At 42.1% G+C, this 20,008-nt stretch overlaps 1 protein-coding gene across 4 annotated transcripts in view; it reads right to left on the bottom strand.

Annotated features, from left to right (window-relative positions):
• DAAM1 (dishevelled associated activator of morphogenesis 1) overlaps positions 1-20,008 on the bottom strand; it is a 151,953-nt gene that overhangs the window by 29,678 nt on the left and 102,267 nt on the right. For all 4 annotated transcript variants that reach the window (XM_053673215.1, XM_053673216.1, XM_053673217.1 and 1 more), the window contains 12 exons: positions 17,638-17,732; positions 15,300-15,633; positions 14,579-14,689; positions 14,031-14,134; positions 13,683-13,749; positions 13,343-13,460; positions 12,761-12,899; positions 12,416-12,474; positions 9,977-10,164; positions 9,201-9,500; positions 8,795-8,902; positions 383-489 (listed from right to left, as the gene is read on the bottom strand). In XM_053673215.1, the coding sequence (XP_053529190.1) occupies positions 383-489; positions 8,795-8,902; positions 9,201-9,500; positions 9,977-10,164; positions 12,416-12,474; positions 12,761-12,899; positions 13,343-13,460; positions 13,683-13,749; positions 14,031-14,134; positions 14,579-14,689; positions 15,300-15,633; positions 17,638-17,732 (1,730 nt within the window). The remainder of the gene's footprint in view (positions 1-382; positions 490-8,794; positions 8,903-9,200; positions 9,501-9,976; positions 10,165-12,415; positions 12,475-12,760; positions 12,900-13,342; positions 13,461-13,682; positions 13,750-14,030; positions 14,135-14,578; positions 14,690-15,299; positions 15,634-17,637; positions 17,733-20,008) is intronic.

The following is a 20,008-nucleotide window of genomic DNA, read 5'->3' as shown; positions in this document are numbered from 1 at the left end:
AAAAAGGCTTCATTATTGGCCCTAATTCTGTGACACTGTTTCTCAACAGCCAAAATAACTCTGAAGCTGAAAAGTATAAATGAAAGTAAAGTCTGTTTTACAGGCTATCTGAGAGACAGCAAACAAACACAGACTCTGACTTGGCACGTTCTGCTTTTCAAGTGGAGGAGTCCACGGAAAGGACACTGAGAAAGGAGGCAGGCAGCTGGTGGGCCCCCCGGGGATGCGCGCACCGCAGCTGCCCGCACCTCCGACAGCGGCCCGTCTGAAGGACAGCACCTCGGCCGAGGCCGGTTGAAAGAACAGGTAAAAACATGTGTTTTGGAGCCACATGAGAGAGACACCGGTCCTACCAGAAATGTTTACTCAACATCCATAATACCTCGAGAGAAGGATGTTGCAGTTCTGAGCCCTCCGACCGTCAATCACCGACAGCTCCTTGACTTTCAGTTTGGAACTCAGTGTGTCATCGATGGCGTCTGCTTCTTTCTGCAAAGAGTGTGAAAGAAATGCATCACAGTCCAACAGGGCATTGCCACTTCAGACGCACACCGTTCCTTTATAGTTCCTCTGTACACACATACACATCCACTCCCGCACACACAACAAAACTGAGGTGGTTGTGGAGGGGAGCGTAGGGAGGTGGCGGAATTGAAACAAAGACTACCATCTAGTCGACCAAAACAAATAATAAGAAAAGCTGACCACCCACATTTGAAAAAGCATTATCTGGAAGAACAAAGTGCTTCTAAGTTGAAGAAGCTAAGTGTGCATAAATTATCAGTGACCGGTGCCCTTCTTTTGTCCCCCACCTCCCCATGGATAGCAGACAGAACTGTCACTATGAATCATGATCAGCTGCGGCCTGCCACCACCGGTCCAGCCATTCGCAGGGCACATTTACCCCAGAATTGTTTGCATCCTGAGCACTCAGAAAGCTGAACAAAAAGACCCCCAAACGTCTTCATGTGCAACAGGAAGCTCCCGGGCCTGCGTGGGACCTTCCATTACCCTGGACCCTGATGGACGGTTCAAAGGGAGGGGACAGCTCGAGGCACTAGTTCGACTACTTGAGTTAGCAGTGAAACACTACTTGCACACTCTGCTGCTGTACAGAAAGCTGTAAGCAATGATGGCCAGTCATAATTTATGGAGAAACATAAACAAGTATATATGACATAGTTTGAGTAAACTGGACATCAAGGTAAAAGCACAGACCAACTTGATAAATAGCAAGTGTGATCTTATTAGAGATCAGGATCCATTTAAAAAATGGATCAGGGCTTTTAAAGAAATGCAAGGAAACCAAGGAGCTCTGGAATTGTATAACCATTTAGAAAACAAAGACAATGTGGGATTTATAGCGAGAAGCACTGTGTGAACAAACTTAACAACTGTCTTTTCTGTTGATGAGATTTCAGCTAAGAGTTGAAACCGAATGTGAAATCACCTAGATACTGCATGACATCATCTGAACCAAACGGGATAACCAAGGTGTTTCCAGCTTCCACTGATCCAAGGAGTTTACACTAAGCAAGGTTTAGGCAGTAGTGCACTTACCTGTTTGGAGTTACTGTTCACAAAGAAATCCTACAGCCATGGCAGAGGCATGGAAAAGGCAAATCAGACACATGCAGTTCAGAAATCACAGCAACAAATTTGTGAAAGTCAAGGAAATCAGTGACACAGTAAAAGAGGTGATTTATAGCCCCAGGAGTGGCAATAAGAGTTAATGAAGATGGGAGAGCCGGGCTGAAAACACAAAGGGCATGGTGCCGAGCACTCGGGGCAGAGAAAGAAGACGGCATGTGCTGTGCCTCCTTTGCACTGGTGGAAATCAAATTGGGAAAAGAAAGGACTTAAAACACCCCAGAAAGACGCAGGTTGGAAACAACACATCCTGTTTGAAAGGACCACTGGGCTTCATTTATTCAATACGACTTTTGCAGTTAAAAAAAATCAATTGAATCAACTTAAGGAAATTATTCCCATTGTCATATACTGCTAGCAATATATTTATGGTGGAAGTAATCCTCTGTCCTCTTGTGTCACAAGGAAGGATTATGAAAAGACAGAGGACTGGCTCAACAACATAGGTCAGTAATAGTATCCCTCAGAATGCAAACAATGCCTGTAGGTGCTACAGGTAGGTATGAGGAAAAGGACAGAAGGTACAATTGTGAGACAATGAGGGATTCATGTGGTGTCCAGCCACTGGTGGCCTTGTCCCAACTGCCTCAGGGCTGTTTCAAGCATGCAAAAGTCAATAGCCTCTTCTTGAAATAGTCCACAGGGGAAAAAAAAGACTTAAGTGAAGAAGAAAAAGAGGAAGAAGTCATTGACGAGTTATGAGAAAGTTAGAGCTTTCTTTGCATATTTTTGCCATGATGGAATAAATACAGCTTTGGTGCGCAAAACACACCTCAGCTTTCAGGCCAACCGCTTGCACAGCCAGCTTTGCTCAGCCAATTCCTCAAGGCCTCACTGGTCCTGGCAGCACCACCAGGCCAGCTTCACACGGACGCCTTGTTTCATATCATTCTTCTACTGGAACACAGGAGTGCCCTCCTCTGGCTCTGCCCATGTAAGAAGGGACTGCTTTTCTAGAATGGCATTTAAAAAATAGTTTGATAACCACGCGAAAACTTTCTTCTCCTCTGATGTCAGTTTTCTTTTGTCCCTGTTGTCATTGTCCATTTTTCTACTCTGAAACTCCTTAGAACTCTTTCCCTGTAAAAGCAGTTTCTCCCTTCAAGTGCAGAAAAAACTAAGGTGACGTGAACTCCATGAGGTCTTACCCTACCTTTTCTTACTCAAAGAGACAAGTTGCTGGTTGAATTTAGATCTGGCTCTCACTGTCTGGCCTTCAGAAATGAAACTTCTCTGGTAAATCTCTGTAAGTTCCCACCATCAGGAAATTGAGATTTCTGCCCCAAGTGTAATAATGGGCTGTGGAATCAGGCAACTATCAATAACTAGGTATGTTCCAGCTCTCAGTCTGTCTGTAACATGAGATCAACAACTAGATTGTTGTATGTGTGTGTGTTTTATTATTAGTTTATGTACAGTTGTCTCCATTTCCCCCCACCACTACCCCCCAACCCAGCCACCCCCACCTCCCACCCTCGATCCTACCCACCTTTGGCTTTGTCCATGTGTCCCTTATACATGTTTCTTGATGACGCTTCCCCCTTTTCTCTGTTATCCTCTCCCCCCACCCCTCTGGTTACTGTCAGTTTGTTTTTTATTTCAATGTCTCTAACAACTCAATTGTTCATGTGAGGACTAAATGTTGCATATAAAGTTGCATATAAAGCATTTTGTATGGTACCTGTTATGAGCTCAATACCTGGAAGCTATCATAAAACTATCTTCTATTTCAAGCTGAAGATTAAGTTATTTTTTTCTCCTATTGTTCTGCTTTCAGCTGAGTTGAGGAGCAGTTGGTCAAAATCTCCCATTTGTAATCATCAGCAGCAATAAGTGTCCCAGTTAACAGCTCAGCAATGTATCTTCCCTTTCCAGAGGCGAGGATGAGGAATGCCACGGGAGAGTTTGGTTCACTGTTAGCCTTGCAAATGCCTCTTCTTTAAGAGTCCTTTCATCATCACATTTTAATTGAAATCACAAAGCTTATTGGATGGGGTATGATAAAAATAACAATGTTCCCAGTCCTATTTCAAGTAAGTTAACATTCTTTTCTGAAAGTTTAAACTCTTCACTAACTGGCTCTAACCAACATGACAGAATCATCTGTATGTGGCTCCACATAACTCATTTTTCCAGATGATTTTTGGTGTAGAGCATTGGGTGTGGAATGTAAGTAGGAACTTGGGACTTGCACTTTCAGAAGCTGGTACTGATAGATTCCTATAGATAGAATTCCACAATGAAATAAGGACTCAACACTTCTTGGATAATAATAGCCCTTACGTGAATGGTTCTTAATCTTTTTGAGGTTGAGATTCCTTTGCAAATCTGGTAAAAGCTAGGGATCCCTCTCGAGAAAAATGCATATACTAATATTTATATAAACTCTACATTTGATTAACTCTTACCATGAAGTCTAGTTATAGAACATCTGCCTTACAGTCTTAAGAAAAACCATCATTTACAATTTTCTCTTTGGCATTCATGTATCATAGCTAAGGACCAAGATTACTCAAATAAATATTCTAAATCACATTTTTTCAATGTGGAAACTAGATATACAAAATAATAAAAATGTTTGCAGACTGGTACAACCACTATGGAAAACAGTATGGAATTTTCTCAGAAAACTAAAAATGGATCTGCCTTTTGACCCAGCAATTCCACTGCTAGGATTATACACAAAGAACCCTGAAACACCAATCCAAAAGAACTTATGCACCCCAATGTTCATAGCAGCACAATTTACAATAGCCAAGTGCTGGAAGCAACCTAGGTGCCCATCAGTAAATGAATGGATCCAAAAACTATGGTACATTTACACAATGGGATTCTATGCAGCAGAAAGAAAGAAGGAGCTCCTACCCTTTGCAACAGCATGGATGGAACTGGAAAGCATTATGCTAAGTGAAATAAGCCAGGTGGTGGAAGACAAATACCGTATGATCTCACCTTTAACAGGAACCTAAACAACAAAACAAACAAGCAAGCAAAATATAACCAAAGACACTGAAACAGAGAACAGGCTGACAGGGACCAGAGGGGAGAGGGGAGGGAATTTCAGGGGAAAAGGGGAAGGGTTTACAGAAACAAGTATAAAGGACACATGGACAAAAACTAAGGGGGGGTGGAAATGGGAGGGAGGGGGGAGTATTGGGGGGTGAGCTGGGATGGGAGTAAAAGACAAAACTATACTTGAACAACAATTTAAATAAATAAATAAATAATAAAAAACAATATACAGATGAAGTATTATAGAATTGTACATCTGAAACCTATATAATGTTATTAACCAATGCCATCCCAATAAATTCAATTAAAAAATAAATAAAAGCTCCCCAGGTGTAACTATGGTTAAAAAAAAAAGAAAAATGTTAAAAGAATAAGAAAAATTCTTTGACCACTTATAAAAATCAGAAGATATCATTAAAAGTTTCAAAGGGACCCCCCAGAATGACTTGTGCAGTACATATCAGCTGGAGAGATCGGACTGTGGACCTGAGATGGCAGTTACCCTTTGTGCCCTGAATCAGAGCAGAAAGGCTTTCTATGTGCTGACAGTTCAACCTGTAAAGAACAGGTGTCCCCAGGCAAAGAGCAGGGAGGAGGAATGAAGACAGTGAGCTGTTAATTTATTGCTACAAAGATATGGCTCCCCTTCGGCAAATGTCAAGTTCATTTCCCTCTGTCCAACTACATGGATAGGGAGAATGAATTTATAACATCTCGAAATAAACCTTCCTGGAGAACCAAGATGAATAGTACCTAATTGTATGTGAATTAGCATTATTATGTAATGCACTACATTATATAGTAAAATTAAGTCTTTTGTAGCTGTCTGTGTAATATAGTTTTAATGAGAAAAAGGGGTTTTGAGATTAAAGAAACTGACTTTCAAATGAACTTTTGGAATGTGAGCAGGGGAATAACCGCACAATATTAAATTCCATTTCATGTGGCACATAAGCTTACATAATCAGCTCTGTACACCTTTGATATCCACACCAAAAAAAAAAAAAAAAAAATCCTGAATAAGAATGGTCTTGTTCTTAAAACTGCAGTTTAAGAAAATCCTTTCCAAAACCTGACCTTCATAATGAATAAAACCATGGCATCAGAACAACGGGAAACTAAGAATCAAGCTACATGTACACCTGACTGTGCCCAAGGTGACTGTGCCACCTGTTGGGACACAAACACCACTGAGCCATTTTTTACTTTCTGTGAAACAGGAGTAACACTCACTTCATAAAACTAGTGTGAGGATTAAATTAAAAAATAAGTATAAGAGCTCCCTGAGAACTGAACTTCAGGGCTGATGAAAGTGGGAACTGTACACATCGTACTCAGTGTCAAAACTGGTGATCAGCTTTGATTACCATCTGCTAGTTTATCTTATGGTTCTTTAAAGATTTCTGTCATCTCTGCTTTTATTCTCCAAGTTGCACTGCAAGCCTGTGCAACAGTTTAATACATTTGCATCATTTGAAGTACTTCATATACAAAACAGTGCAAATATTTGTCCTATTTTTAATGATACATTTCTCAAATCAAAGAAGCATATCTTGTGTATGAACATACATTTGTATAAAATCTTTCCTAAATGTCATTAATCAGTGTTCGCCTAACTTAAACTGACCTGATATTTGAGGCTTTTTTCCCTCCAAAATCTTCCTCTTGTAGCTCGCATACAGACAATGACATGCGTGTGTCCTTTTCCTCTCCAAGAAATTTACTCAGCCCCACAATTGGAAGACGTACATACAGAGAGTTTGACCAGTTTTTTTTTTTTTTTAACTATGGAGGGAATAATGAGGAGATATCATAGGAAAAATAGGTTCCCAGTATTCATTTGGGAGTGGAAAAGAAAGCAGTTCAAGTGTGATAATTACACAGTACTTTGCCAAGACTAAAATGAAAATGCATAGGTTTGACAATGTTATCAGTTACGAGACTAGGGGACGTTCCATGACAGTTACCCTGTTTCCTTTACTCTGTCTTAACAATGCCTGCATCTTTCGATTTTCTGTCTCTTAACATTCAGTATATTTAATTAAATGGCTCAAATTTCCTTCATTTGGCAAATATATTTATGGGTTAAAAGTTCTCATCTCAAATTCTTGCACCAAGAGGAGCAACGTACTTGAACCAAGAGGAGCAGATGTGTTGAAATTTTCCTCCAGGAAGTGCTATTGAAAATGTCACCAATGATTCTACTTACCAGTCTACTTAGTGTTAAGTACAACTGAAATGTTCTGGTCTTTCCTGACTGGAATGACTACTGCTTACTCAAACAGTGATTGGTTGCTAGGAGACAATTACCCAGTTGCCAGGCTTTCTGCAATCTTGTCTCCTAGAGCTCTGAGAGCTGTCCACATATTTGTCCCAGAGCATTTTGGCAGCATCCTTTTGCACCTTCTGCTGAAAACTAGTTAATTACGAGTCTTATAAACTTGGGTCTTTCAACCACCTGCCTTCATAATAAATGCAACCCACACACTCAGACTTGAATAGCATCAATTAGAATAGCTGCTGTTTTCCCTTCCTTTAATTTACTTGCCTAACTTTCACCTTCAGCAAGTGAAATGGTCCAGTTTTAGGGACTGAAACTGAAGTAGGAAACCAATGGGGAATGTAATGAGGTCACAAAATTATTTGAATTTACCAGGAAATCAGCTAAAATGGCCTAAGGCTTCATGTCAAGGCCCAAGGAATGTGTTCCTGCGACAGCAGAGAGAGGAAGCCCTTTGCTGCCCATCAGGAATGAGGCTGCACTGAACACCTGCTGTGTGAGGGCTCTGCACACATGCTGTATTTGAAAGGTAGAGTGTCTGGCTTCCCCCTGGACAGCATCTTACCGTCTTACCTTCCCCTTCTTCATTTCCCTTAATGGTGCATACGACCCCACACAAGTTTGCCTACACACTTCTGCGCGGCCCCAGCAAAGGGCTCTTGTTTTAGGGCTATGCTGCCATGACCGGCAACTGTTTGAGCTTCTGTACTTTTCTAAAACAAGCACTAAAATGCACTGCAGGGACGCTTTCCCTCTAAGTGAAAATATTCTGGCTAAAGGACATACCATTTTTTTTTCCAATTTGAGATGCCTCAAAGGTCATTTTGAAAATAAAAGCCCTCAGCTTGTTTCTCCCCCAGCCTCACGCCATCTTCTGCCCTGGTGCTGAGCAGTTCTGTTCCGAGAGAGTTTCCCTTAGGAACCAGGCCAAACCTAATCAGACTCGGAGGAGCGCTGAAGATGCGTTCCTGAGGATGCGTTCCTCCTATTTAAGACCTACTCTGCTCTCCTCACCTTTCCTCTCCTACAGTCATCCTTCTCACACTTGGGACTTCATGTTTCCCTTTCCAGATCCCACTCCACCTTTCCCTTGTTCTTCCAAAACCCTCTGAACCTAGCCACCTTGCCGTGACCTCTTCTGGTCCACCCTCAAGAGGTCCTACTAAGATGCCCTCTCAAGGGGTGAGAGGTGTCACAGATGTGGGGAAGGCTCACCCATGACACTGACTGGCCATGTCGGCAATCGCTGGGTCACACGCTCTCACTGGCCCCATCGGGATCGCTGCCCTCAGTGCACTTCCTCGGCCTTCCCAGACCCCTTCGGAGTCAGTCATGGTCACGACACAGTACAAACTTCTCTCTGGGTTCTAGCTAGCTGCCAGAGTTTAGTCCTTTACCAACCCCCATACTGCTAAAGGATCCATCTATTTGAAACAAAGCCCACTTCTGACAATAACCATTTGATATGTATATATTTTAAAAGTCAGATAAACTACAATGGCTTCAGAAATAAACACTATTTTGACTAAGCACTTATGATAATAATATACCGAACTTCTGCCAATGGAGACAAGGTCTTAGACACACAGCAGGGTATGAAGCTCCCTAACAAGAAGCATATATATATATATATATATACATATACCCCTTCAACATGTCTGCACACCCACACACTGACAGGCACACACGTGTGGACACATACGCCATGCTGCTTTGCAGGAACATGCCGGGGCAGACCGAACAGCCGAGAACTAAGATGCCTATCGTGTCATGGTTCTGGCAGATGGCCCAGGGACCAGGCACAGAGACATGTTTTTCCTTCTGCACCATCTGGAGGGCACATGCTGTTACCTGCTGTCTTTGGTAGGCAGAGAAAGTTCGCTCCAGGTCTTCGAGATCTAGAATTTTGAAGACTTTTGTATCATCGATTTCAGTCCATACAGTTCCTTCCAGTTTGTTCTGCAAACATTAAGTTCATAAGTGCTAGGGTTTACAGTTACACACAAAAACAGACATGGTTATTCAAATGCTGCTATTCCCAATTTTTTATTCCGCCAGATGCTCAAAGTGAGCTGGCTTCAAATGACGTGTCATTTATTTCTGAACATGTATCACTTAAATATCTGAGCTGGTGAGAATCCCAAGCCCATACTAGAAGATGACATCACTTAACAGCCAGGGCCACTCCCCCCTTCTGTGCCAGCACGGCGAGCTGCTGGTGCCATCCCTCAGAGGGCGCACCGAACGAATGGCTTACCTCGGGCAGCTTAGACCAGTTGAAGGACTTCAGGGCATTGGTGGGTTGAGGAATGTTTTTCTTCTTCAGTGTCAGACCCAGTGGAGCCCCGGGAGGTGGCATGACTCCCCCTAGGGGAGGGGGTCCGGGGGGAGGAGGAGGACCGCCAGGAGGGAGGGGTGGGGGTGGAGGAGGAAGCACTCCCCCTGGTAGAGGTGGGGGTGGCGGGGGAGGAAGGAGAGATCCTGGCACAGAGGAAGGAAAGGGTCCCCCTGGGGCCCCAGGTGAGGGCCCCCCTGGAACTGAAGCACAGACGGCCCTCTGCAGAGATAAAATAGGAAAAGAGAAGATCAATGGAAGGAGTAAATTCACTGGATGGTTTTGAGAGTCTGATGCTTTGCCCAAAATTATACAGAAAGTCACACCTCTGAGAATGTGGGTTTTGAGGAACACTAAGTAAAACAGACCTTCTAGGCCTTGGTGGACTCTATTGGGTCAGATCTTTGTATCTGACACTCTAGTGCTTGTTTGCAAAGTGTTCCCATGCTTCTCACTTCTTGAACCATCATCCAGTTTGGTTTTCATTTTAACCTTGCTCTGTATTAGAGGATCTGTATTAACATTTCAAAACACCCTCCCCTGGCTCATACTGCCTCTGCTGCCCAACCTATGTGATAGCAGAGGGAGCGAGTCTCCCAACCATCGTGAGAAATCAGGAGACGACTCAGGTTTTATTCCCCCCAGTGAGGGGCTGGCCACTTAAGGGTGAGGGGCTCCAGGCTGCCCTTGGTCCTCACCCTGCTGAGCTCGTGGAGCTGGGCCGTGAGATCCGCCACCTGCTGCTTGACTTGCTTATGCTCAGTGGTCTCCTTTTCAAGCTTCTCTTTCATTTTGTTTAAGGTCTGCATCATCTCCTCCTTCTCTTGGGTCTTGGCGTCACATTCTCTCTCTTTCTTTTCCAATTTCTGTTGTAGCTCATTGTGCTCTGCACATGAAAACAATCAGACATGAAAACAAGGGGCTCTTCAAAGCTGAAGCATTTTCTCTAAAAAGAAAATTGACTGAGGATTGTGAGGCTCTTTATTGGGTAAATATTATTGCTCTTCTCCGTCAAGGGGAGTGACTTGTGGGTTCAATGGTGTTTGTACTTCAAGGGGGCTTCAGATGGGCAACTTTATTAACTACGTTTGTACAAGACGGAAGAAGAGACCCCTAGAGTCACAGTTCTTGTGGAGGAAAATGGTTCCTGTTGGGTAATTAATTCAGAATCCTGTCATAGAAATGGCCTGTTATCTACACTAGGGAAAACGAATATTAAAAGGGCTTCTTTTCACGAATTAGAAATGAGGAGAGAGTTCCAGGGCTTATTAACTAGGTTTTCTGGCATATGTCCGACTAGCGGAGGGGCTGAAAGGGAGGATCTTGCACTGTGAGGAAATGCTGCTACCAGACCCAGTGTTTGTTCCACAGCAGTCATTTCTCCCATCCTCCCAGAAAGCTACTTGAACTTGAAGAATTTTATGCCTCTGGCAAACAATTCTTAACACTTATGAAAGCAAATGTTATTGCTTCAGTATTGAATATCTTATGAAATCACCATAATATGGGGAAAAATATTAGCTCTCATAAGCAGTTTAACTGACTTCCCCAATTCTGCTATAATGGAACAAAGCATCCAATTTAGTGATAATGCTTATTTACACTGCCAACATGCCTGCTGATTCTAAGTGCTAATGAGAATGATGAGCTTTGGAAAATTGGACTAATGAAGTTGAGGCTGAAGATCTTGATTTCAAATACTTGGCCCCAATTCCTATTCTTTTTACATCAATAAACCGACTAGAGATATAACCCACTGGGGCAGAGATATACAGAATTTGTCTCTATGCCTGAATTTGAGAACACATTTAAAATGTGTTGCTTTCTCTGTCTCTTACTTCACTCTTCTGAGTCTTCCGAAATCAGAGTTTGCAGAGAAGGGTTCAAGACACTAAAATCCTTGGATTTTTACCAGCTGCGGACTGAAGGTAACCATTACCTTCAGAAGGTAACTTTTGCCACTGCTACCGTGTGTATAATCAGAGACCCACCCGATCGCTGCCTCAGTGTTTCCTTTTTTCTTTCTTCTATCTCCACTTCATTCCTCTCTGACAGCTATGACACTTGACTTCCCGTCACCAGCCATTAACAAATCTGGCCTTGCCTCAGAATCACCTGAGAGAGCCACCTCTCAGGACCCCCGGACCTCATCCTGGGAAGTCTCCTCTGTAGGCCTGGGCTTGCGGATGTGTGGTTTTCAAGTGCTCCTACTTCTGATGTAATGCCAGGTTTGGGAAGCTCCCCACAAATGGCACCCGTTTGCCAGCCTCAAGGATTCTCTCCACGGAGGACACCCATTTGCTAAGCTTTTATGCAGCAAAGAGTGCGCTGCACTAGAAGGAATTCTCCTCAGACATTCTCCACCTCTCAGGCCCACGGAACTTCCTGTCTCCTCACAGCCTCCACCCTCTGACGGATTCATCAGCACGTGCCCTCTTTAATACAACTTTGCCACTTGAAGCTTCCAGAGAAGAATTTTACAGAGTATGACTGTTTTCTCACAGGGGCCAACTTTAATTTGCTGAGATTTTGAAGGAGGGGAGAAAGTTATATCCATTCTGTGAGCGGCTGGCACAGTGATGGGTACCAATGCCCTTCCTGTCATTCGATGCTCTGTGTTAACATCAAAGACATTTCCAAATACCCCCCCAATAGCTGGTTTGTTAATGTTTCGTAACACACGTCTCTATAATGGTCAGTGAGCCTCTGCATGCTTTCTTCTTTTGTAACCGGTGCCAAATGTACAGTCACATGAAGAACTGGGCTGCCGAAACCAAGTGCCCTGTGTTTTTCTTTTAGAATGCTGGGTAATCCCTGGTGTTCCTTATTACATTTCTTAAAATTCAGTATGCTTGAAAGAGCAATTATGGAGTGGGGGATGGTTTGGGAAGGTTGATAATAAAGAATATCTGACTTAACGAATATTGAGTAAAAGGGTAAAATATTTGGGAAACTAAAGTAACTTAACTCAAAAAAAAAATCAGTAGAAAATGCCCTTAGGACAAGAAAAAGAAAGTTGTATGCACTACAGTTAATGAGAGGCATCGATGTAAATTTCTGAAATATACAGAAAGTAGAGTCAGTTGTCCGGTAACCAACACTGCGGTCTCCTTTCTGGTCAGGGCCTCCTCACGTACCTTTTCTCATTTTTTCTGCTTGTTCTTTCCACTGCTTAACTTCATTTTCATTAACCAGCCTGTGTAACAGTTAAAGGGGCATTTATTACAAAAAGTTAGAAAGACCACTGCTAAATGTACACTCTCTAGGTACGAAAATAGCCTACTTCAGAGAAAACCTTCAGCATGCTGGAAGCCCATTAAAATCCACATGATACTTAGATATAATACATGTGTATGTAAAAGACTCGTATTTGACCTCTAAAACATTTCAGTTCTCCCAGCTGCTATTTTAAAGTAGGATTAAAATGAATGTCTTACACTGCCACTATTATCCTAGAGAGAGCAAAATAAGAAGAAACTTACATCCGTACAACATTCTTAATATTAAAGTTTTCCAAAGGTGTGGAGTCAGGGTCCTGTCCTTTGTCATTTTGGATAACTATCTGCTGTATGATTCTATCCAGCAGCAGCCAGTACTGAACAGTGTTGCCACTTCTCTTGTCTAAAAAAGAAAACAAGGGTAGAAGAGACTTCAGATCATTTCTAAACTAGAATGACTAATTTTTCAACAGCGGTCACCTGGAGACCCAGTGACAGACCCAGAGATGTGTTAACATCTGTACCTCTGCTTCCCAACGTTTCTGGGATTCAAACCTGTAATCATCATGTATTTGATTGAGAGGAACTTTCTACACCTTTCTGAATGTGTTGTAAGGCATATATTTATTTTTTAAATCATTATTACTTATAAAACCACTATAATTTATAAAATCATTGTAAGTTACATCATTTCATTTTGAGAACTTCCCAACACCCCATAGGCTGGCTGCAGCAAGACCAAGGTGTGAAATCCTGGTGTGCACCCAACCTCACCAGCACTGTTCAGAAGACGGGGCCCTTTGGAAGACACCCGAACATTCAAGGATAAGGGTCACGAACACTCACAAGGCATCTGGAGGCAGTGGTGCAGGATGGACATGAAGTGAGGGTAAGCTTCACTATGAGTCAGCCTCTTCCTGGTCAGCTCAAACATCTGAGTCGCACTTTTTGTGTCTATGTGAACCTATTTCATAGGAAAAAGAAGTCTAAGTCAAACACCCAAGTTCCTTGGTTCCCACAATGCAAGGTGGGCCAATCAAAGGCAAACGGAAGCTCATCCTGCCACGGAGGTAGCACAACAGAACTCTGAGGGTGCCCTGGGTCACACCACTCCACAACACGTGTTACCACGGGGAAAGCCCCTGAGCTGATGAGGAGAGTCAGGCTGACTGTAAGCATTACGTACCAGCTCGAATCTTTTGGCAAATTCTAGTTCATCTTCGTTTCGGAGCATTTCAAAAAAATCTAAATGCCTGAAAGACAATTAAAAAGAAGACATGAAAAGTGGAGCACCCCTCAAACAACAGGAATGTAGGAACCAAGTCTGGGATATGGATTTAGGGCTAGTGCCAAAACCCACACTAAGTTCTCCACACAAAATGTGACTTCTTTCATCAAGTCTTAGTATCATAAACACCATTAGCTGGATTAACATTCTGGTGCAAGCACCTGATGTTACAGACATGTTACAAGTAGTTCCTGGAGTGGAATTACACATGGGGGAGAAGCATGAACTGTCTCAGATCTGACTTACCTGTCTAATGTTGAATTTTCATGTTCCCTCAATTTATCTATTACAGGTTGAATTCCTAACATCAGAAATTCATAGCGAAGATGAAGTCTAAAATCCAAACTTTCCTGAAAGTAAAAGGGTAAGAAAAAACATATTTATGCTTTTTAGATTACACAGTCAGTAATCTTTTCTTTTAATGCAAATTTTCAGGCCCTGCCCTGGACCAAGTATATCAGTGATGCTAGGCAGGAGACCTGGAAACCTCCCAGGTCTCCTGGGTTTTGTTGTTGTTTGTTTTTAAATATTTTATTTATTTATTTTTAGAGAGAGGGGAAGGGAGGGAGACAGACAGGGAGTGAAACATCGATGGGTTGCTTCTTGTGCACCCCCAACTGGGACTGAACCTGCAAACCAGACATATGTCCCAACCAGAAATTAAACCGGTGGTGACCTTTCAGTTCAAAGTCTGACCCACTGAGCCACACCAGCCAGGGCCACGGTCAGCAATCTTTTTAAATGAATATTCTTTAATAATACATGTTGTACACTGTGATATAAAAGATTCTTACCACTCCCGCGCCTTGACTGAGCACTGCGTTGATGAAGGACATGATGGCGGTCTTCAGACTCACTTCATCTCGATACCGCCCCGTGCTTTTATCCAAGTCGTTAATTAATGTCTACCAAGGATACAAACATTAAAGAAGAGCAGTGAATCATTACTAACCTTACATTCATTTTATTAATCTTTTAATACTCAGAAATTTTGAAATCTTGTGGGTACTTAGAATTATACTGATCCACAGGAAACCACTTTAAAAAAATGAGGCCCCAAAACGTTTTCAAAATTCTTAATACTATATGTAAGTTTACAATATATGCTTGTAAACAAAGTACAAAAGACTGTGCTTCGTTAACTCTGCTTGCTTCTTATGTGTGAGTATAATGTAGTGACACAAGCGCACTATTTATAATGATCCCAAATTAAGAGTGGCAACCTGTAACATTTTCAGGGGACACCCCACTTAGTAGGTTCAGACAATGTGCGCTCTACAGCGTGTAGGAAGCAGGGCCATGTTTTCTAGCTCAGTTCATCCCAAACCCCAGGATGATCAACTACAGAAGGCATACTCTACTCTCTGGTACCAAAACCTAAGAGGAAAGAAATGCTTGACATGGCACCGTGAGCTGTTACCACCAAGGGAAATCTCGAGTTAAGCTCCCTGCTCAGTGCCAGCAAAGGCACCTGTCAGAGGGGTGGGACCAGCAGCGGAGAGGGAACCCACTCACCTGGAAGCGGGTCCTTTCACTGGCATACTTCTGATAGTGAAGCATGGCCTGCAGAACCTTCTTGTGGCCCCCGGGAACCAGGCACACGGCGCCCAAGATTTCCAGCACAGCCACCTTCGTTTTAATGTTCTCTGTGCTCAGACTCTGAGCAATGACATTAATACTCTCAGAATGCGCCAGGACATGAGCCCGACCTTGAGAGTTGTTCATTAGCGCTTTGATACATCCAATGAGAGAGGTATGTATGCGAGACTCTGAGGTCTCGTAGTCCATGGTCTTTAGAAAGTTGAGAATACATGACAGGCCATCCAAGTCGATGAATCTGGTTACAAACCTGTCAGAATGAGGTTAAAATGTATCAGACTGCAGTCTCTTTGGAATTTTGTATTAGCCCTTAATGAACCCTTAATGGAAAAGTTTAGGAGGTGCCGAACAGGAGAAAGGAAGAAGATGCAGTTCCTAAAGTACCGAAAGGCTTACAGTGATGGAAGTCTTCTTAATCCCTGGCCTCTTCCTCGGCACAGACCCGATGGTCAGGTCTAACCAGAAGTGTGGGGGTAAAAAAATCTCTGTTTGAGGTAAACAGATCTCAACTAACACAAAGAACCAATTAACAGGACATATAAGCACAGAAAGCCAGAAGAAGGCACTCAGAACATTTTCCCTAGGTTGTTATCTGCTGGTGCTGTGTTGCTGTAGCATCCAGCCCCCATGTGAGGCCCACTGAGGCAGGCAGGTCCCGTATCAGTGAGCGTCAGAGAGAACCCTTCAACTCCAGGGTATTTGCTTGCCAAACAAATGATAATCTGTATCCTAAGGTTTTGTAGCAAAACCCTTTATTTGTATGGCATGCTATACAGAAATCTAAATATATAAAACAAATAAGTGCAATACTTTATCACTATGTATTAATTTTATTGATATTTATGGTGTTTATTTACTGTAGTCAATCAACAAGAATCATTCACAATGTACACTTGCATGTTAAGCCCCTGAAAAGTTCAGAAGTAACCTAACCTGTTTATCTGACTACCCTAGAAATTTCCAAACGTATTCAGCCTTGGGTGCCCGCTAGTAGCTGAGGATGTGGAACACACCCATGGAGGGAGACACTCACCTAGTTAGGGTAGGCTAGACGACCTCTGTTATCTAACTACACAACATTTTCGATGAATCGGGAGGTTTTTCTTAGTTAGCATTTTATAGTCAAATACAAGAAAGAAATCTTTATTTTCCAGCCTTTCACCCAACTACATGACCCAGGTATAGCCACGCTGGTTCAACCAGTTGGCTTCATTCACAGCACTTGAGCTAATGGAATGTCCCAATAAGCCCCAAATCCCACCAAACCTTATTGGCATTAATGAAAAATGAAGGTGTGGGAGGCACACAGTAGAAACCAATTGTGTACCCTCTTTTTTATAAGTGTTTTTGAGATATAATTCAAATGCCATACAATTCATACTTCCAATGTATAATCAATTTTGTGATTTTTTAATGTATTCAGAGTTGTGCAACCATTGCCACTATGTGATTTTAGAATAGTTGTCAATTTAATTATCCCCAAATACTATTTCCCCTTCATGTCCAACCCAGGCAATCACTAATCTTTCTGTGTCTATGCACTGGCATTTTCTGGACATTTTCTATAAATGGAATATTACAGTATGTAGTTCTTTGTGTCTGGCTTCCTTCAGTTTGCACAAATATTTTCAAGGTTCATTTATGCTGTAGGGTGTACCAGTACTCCATTTTTTTTTATGGCTGAGTAAACCACTGTATGGATTTATCATATTGTTGTATTTATTCATCGGGTGATAGAATTTGGGTTGTTTCACCTTATTTTCTATTCTGAATGACCCTGATATGGATATTTGCATACAAGACTTGTGCAGGATACTTTTTGCATTTCCCTTGGCCACGTGTTGAGGAGTCCAATTGTTGGGTCATGTGGCAACACTGTGTTTAACATTCTGAGAAACTGCCCAACTGTCTTCCAAAGTGGCTGCACCATTTTTCATTCCCACCAGCAACTGATGAGGGCGGCAGTTTCTCCACATCCACACCAACACTTGTTAGTCTCTGTCTTTTTAAATTTTAGCCATTTTAATGGCTATTCGCATATATTTTCATTAAAGAAAATCAATTTATTGAATGTTCAATGATTAAAGCATTTCAGCCATGGTTCAATTGCATGCTTTTAATTTAAGACTTCCTCAAAAGTTTGACTATTATGGGGAGAAAAAAAGATAAGTAAGAAAAGGGAGGAAGGAAGAATAGAGAAGAAAGTAAAAAGGAAAGAGACAAATGGTATATGCTACCCAGGAAAAAAAATTACCTCATTGGTTTTGTCCTTAGTGCTGTCTTCAAACTCTCTATAGTTTTACTTCTCTCTTCCTCTTCTTCTTTCTCTAACGCCAGCAGAGATTTTCTCTGTGCAAAGAAAACTGAAGTTACTTCTTCCAATTTTATGTTTTAATTATGGGACAAGCAAGACAAACCCACGGGTTACATGTATACAAATAAATAATAAATCCAGAACAAAGATTTACAACAAGTCAAAATGTACAGCCAAAGCACCAATAATTCTACAGATTTGTTATCTCTACTAAAAGTTCTTTCAAATTTTAAACAAGGCTTTAAGGAAATGTTTAGAAATCAGTAGAGGTTAAGTTGTCCAAGTGTTTGTGTGACTACACTCTGATAAAGATATCACTATTTGTATTTGGTAGAAAGAAGAATGAACCTGTAGTTAATTATAACATCTTGGGTAATTAAAGTTTCGTTTTCACACTATCAAACTCAAGTGGGCAGCAATCCTGCCACCCTATTTCTCTCATTCCTCAGATGAAAAGTGTAACCTTTTACGATTTTTCGTTAATAAATTATTTTTTAAAGGAAGAATTAAATTGGACCTGATACTAAGATGGACAATTCCTTCAGAGGAAACATTTAAGTTTTAGAAATGACTCAACGTCCCTTGGAAATCAGGATACGGAGGGCACTGGAGCAGGTGCTCGCGCGCATGCGCCTAAGAGGCTGCTAGAGCAGTGCGTCCCAACTTTAATGTGGACACGAGTCACCTGGGCATCTTGTGGAAGCACAGGCTCCGCCGAGGTGCCGGAGGGTGAAGCCTAACGTGCTGCACTTCTAACCAGTTTCCGTGCAGTGCCGATGCTGCGGGGTTGTGGACCTCACGGGGAAGAACGAGGCTCTAAGGAAGCAAATCTCGGTTGATATTGTAAAGTTACAAACGCTTGTAAGGCTTATAAACTTGTTAAAAAGTCTCTTCCATCCCTTTCACCCCATGATCAGCTATCTGTACTAAAAGTATCCCCAGTGTGTGGCCCCAGGTGCCTCTGCCCTCGCGAGCACCGGTCCCTTGAACACATGCTTGTTTATCAGTTTTTTTACTGTCACCAATTCTGATAAAATGCACAATTGGGGAACAGACTGGGGTGCTGAAAAATAAATGTTTAGCTCTTATCCAGTGTGCCACAATGATGCAGTCTCTCCCTTTCTTTCAGCACCACAAATCACCAAGGGGGTGGGGGGACTTTACTCCGTTTTTCCCCCAGTTTGTAGTATCAGCATTAAGTAACTAGATGTTAACTGAAGCCTTACTTTGACTTCATAATTAGGGGAGTAAAGCCCAAAGCAAACAAATGTATCAGTATCATTTATGGCAACTGAAATAAAAAATCAGTGGAGCCTTGTTTTTTAAACTGTGATTGTTTCTGCTAAAGCTGTCCTCTGGCTGGTGATGCGTCTGGACAGCTGTCACCAGAGGGTGGTCGGGGAAGAAGCCATGAGCAGAAATAGCCAATGAATTCCTTCACAGCTCTGTGGACCCGTCCCCTGGAAAATTGAGCACAAATACAGCCAAGTACATTTAATCTCCTATGGCACAGCTGAACTCTAGCCTCTTAAGCAATCACTTTGAATCTGCAGCTCAGAATCAAGCCTTTTATGAACATCACTCCTTGTTCCTAAGCTTAATCACACAAAACTATCCCCAAAGACTACTCACATTTTTTCTTGTGGTTCACTAATACTAAGAGAAGATGCATGTATTTATCTTAACAACCTTGAAGAAGATGGAACCTCTATATAAAAGCAGGCTATAATGAATTTCTCCCTAGTAGACTTCAGAGTTTTATGAAAAGTCAAGGAAGCTAAATTGGACTTTCTCTTCCCAATATAAGGACCATTATTTTCCTCTCAAAACAAAAGACAATATACTCTTTTTTATATGAGATATAAATCTAAGATTATTTACTGTATTGAGAAAAACTGAGGATATGTAGATGAATCTAACATTCTAATGTGACTTTTCAAAATAAAATAACTTATGGAAAGTCAAGATTTCAAGCTTCACATTTAGGAGGAAGGCTTCATTTGCAATTTTTTGTGGAAAAAGGGGATGTGCCTACATTTCTGAAAATGGCTGCTATACCAAACACCAAGTAGGCACCTTGGCACATGCAAGACAGGCCTGTGACCCTCTTTGGGTGCTCTGTGCACTTAATAAATCCCTGCTCCCATGAGAGGTGGGTAAACACCCCTGGCAGAGGATGTTCTGGGCGAAGCTGCTAGAGCATGCACTGGAACATGCAGGGCCGAGGGAAGGGCACAGATGAGGCACAGAAACCATTCCAGTCTGCGAGTCTGGGGCCAAGCGCTGGTTTGGAACATTTCATTGGTGTGAA

This window comes from Artibeus jamaicensis, unplaced genomic scaffold, assembly GCF_021234435.1.
Source record: "Artibeus jamaicensis isolate MK-2021 breed Jamaican fruit bat unplaced genomic scaffold, CSHL_Jam_final contig_851, whole genome shotgun sequence".
Classification (NCBI taxonomy): domain Eukaryota; kingdom Metazoa; phylum Chordata; class Mammalia; order Chiroptera; family Phyllostomidae; genus Artibeus; species Artibeus jamaicensis.
Note: the sequence above shows the minus strand (reverse complement) of the source record. Positions and strands in the feature narration are given on the sequence as shown.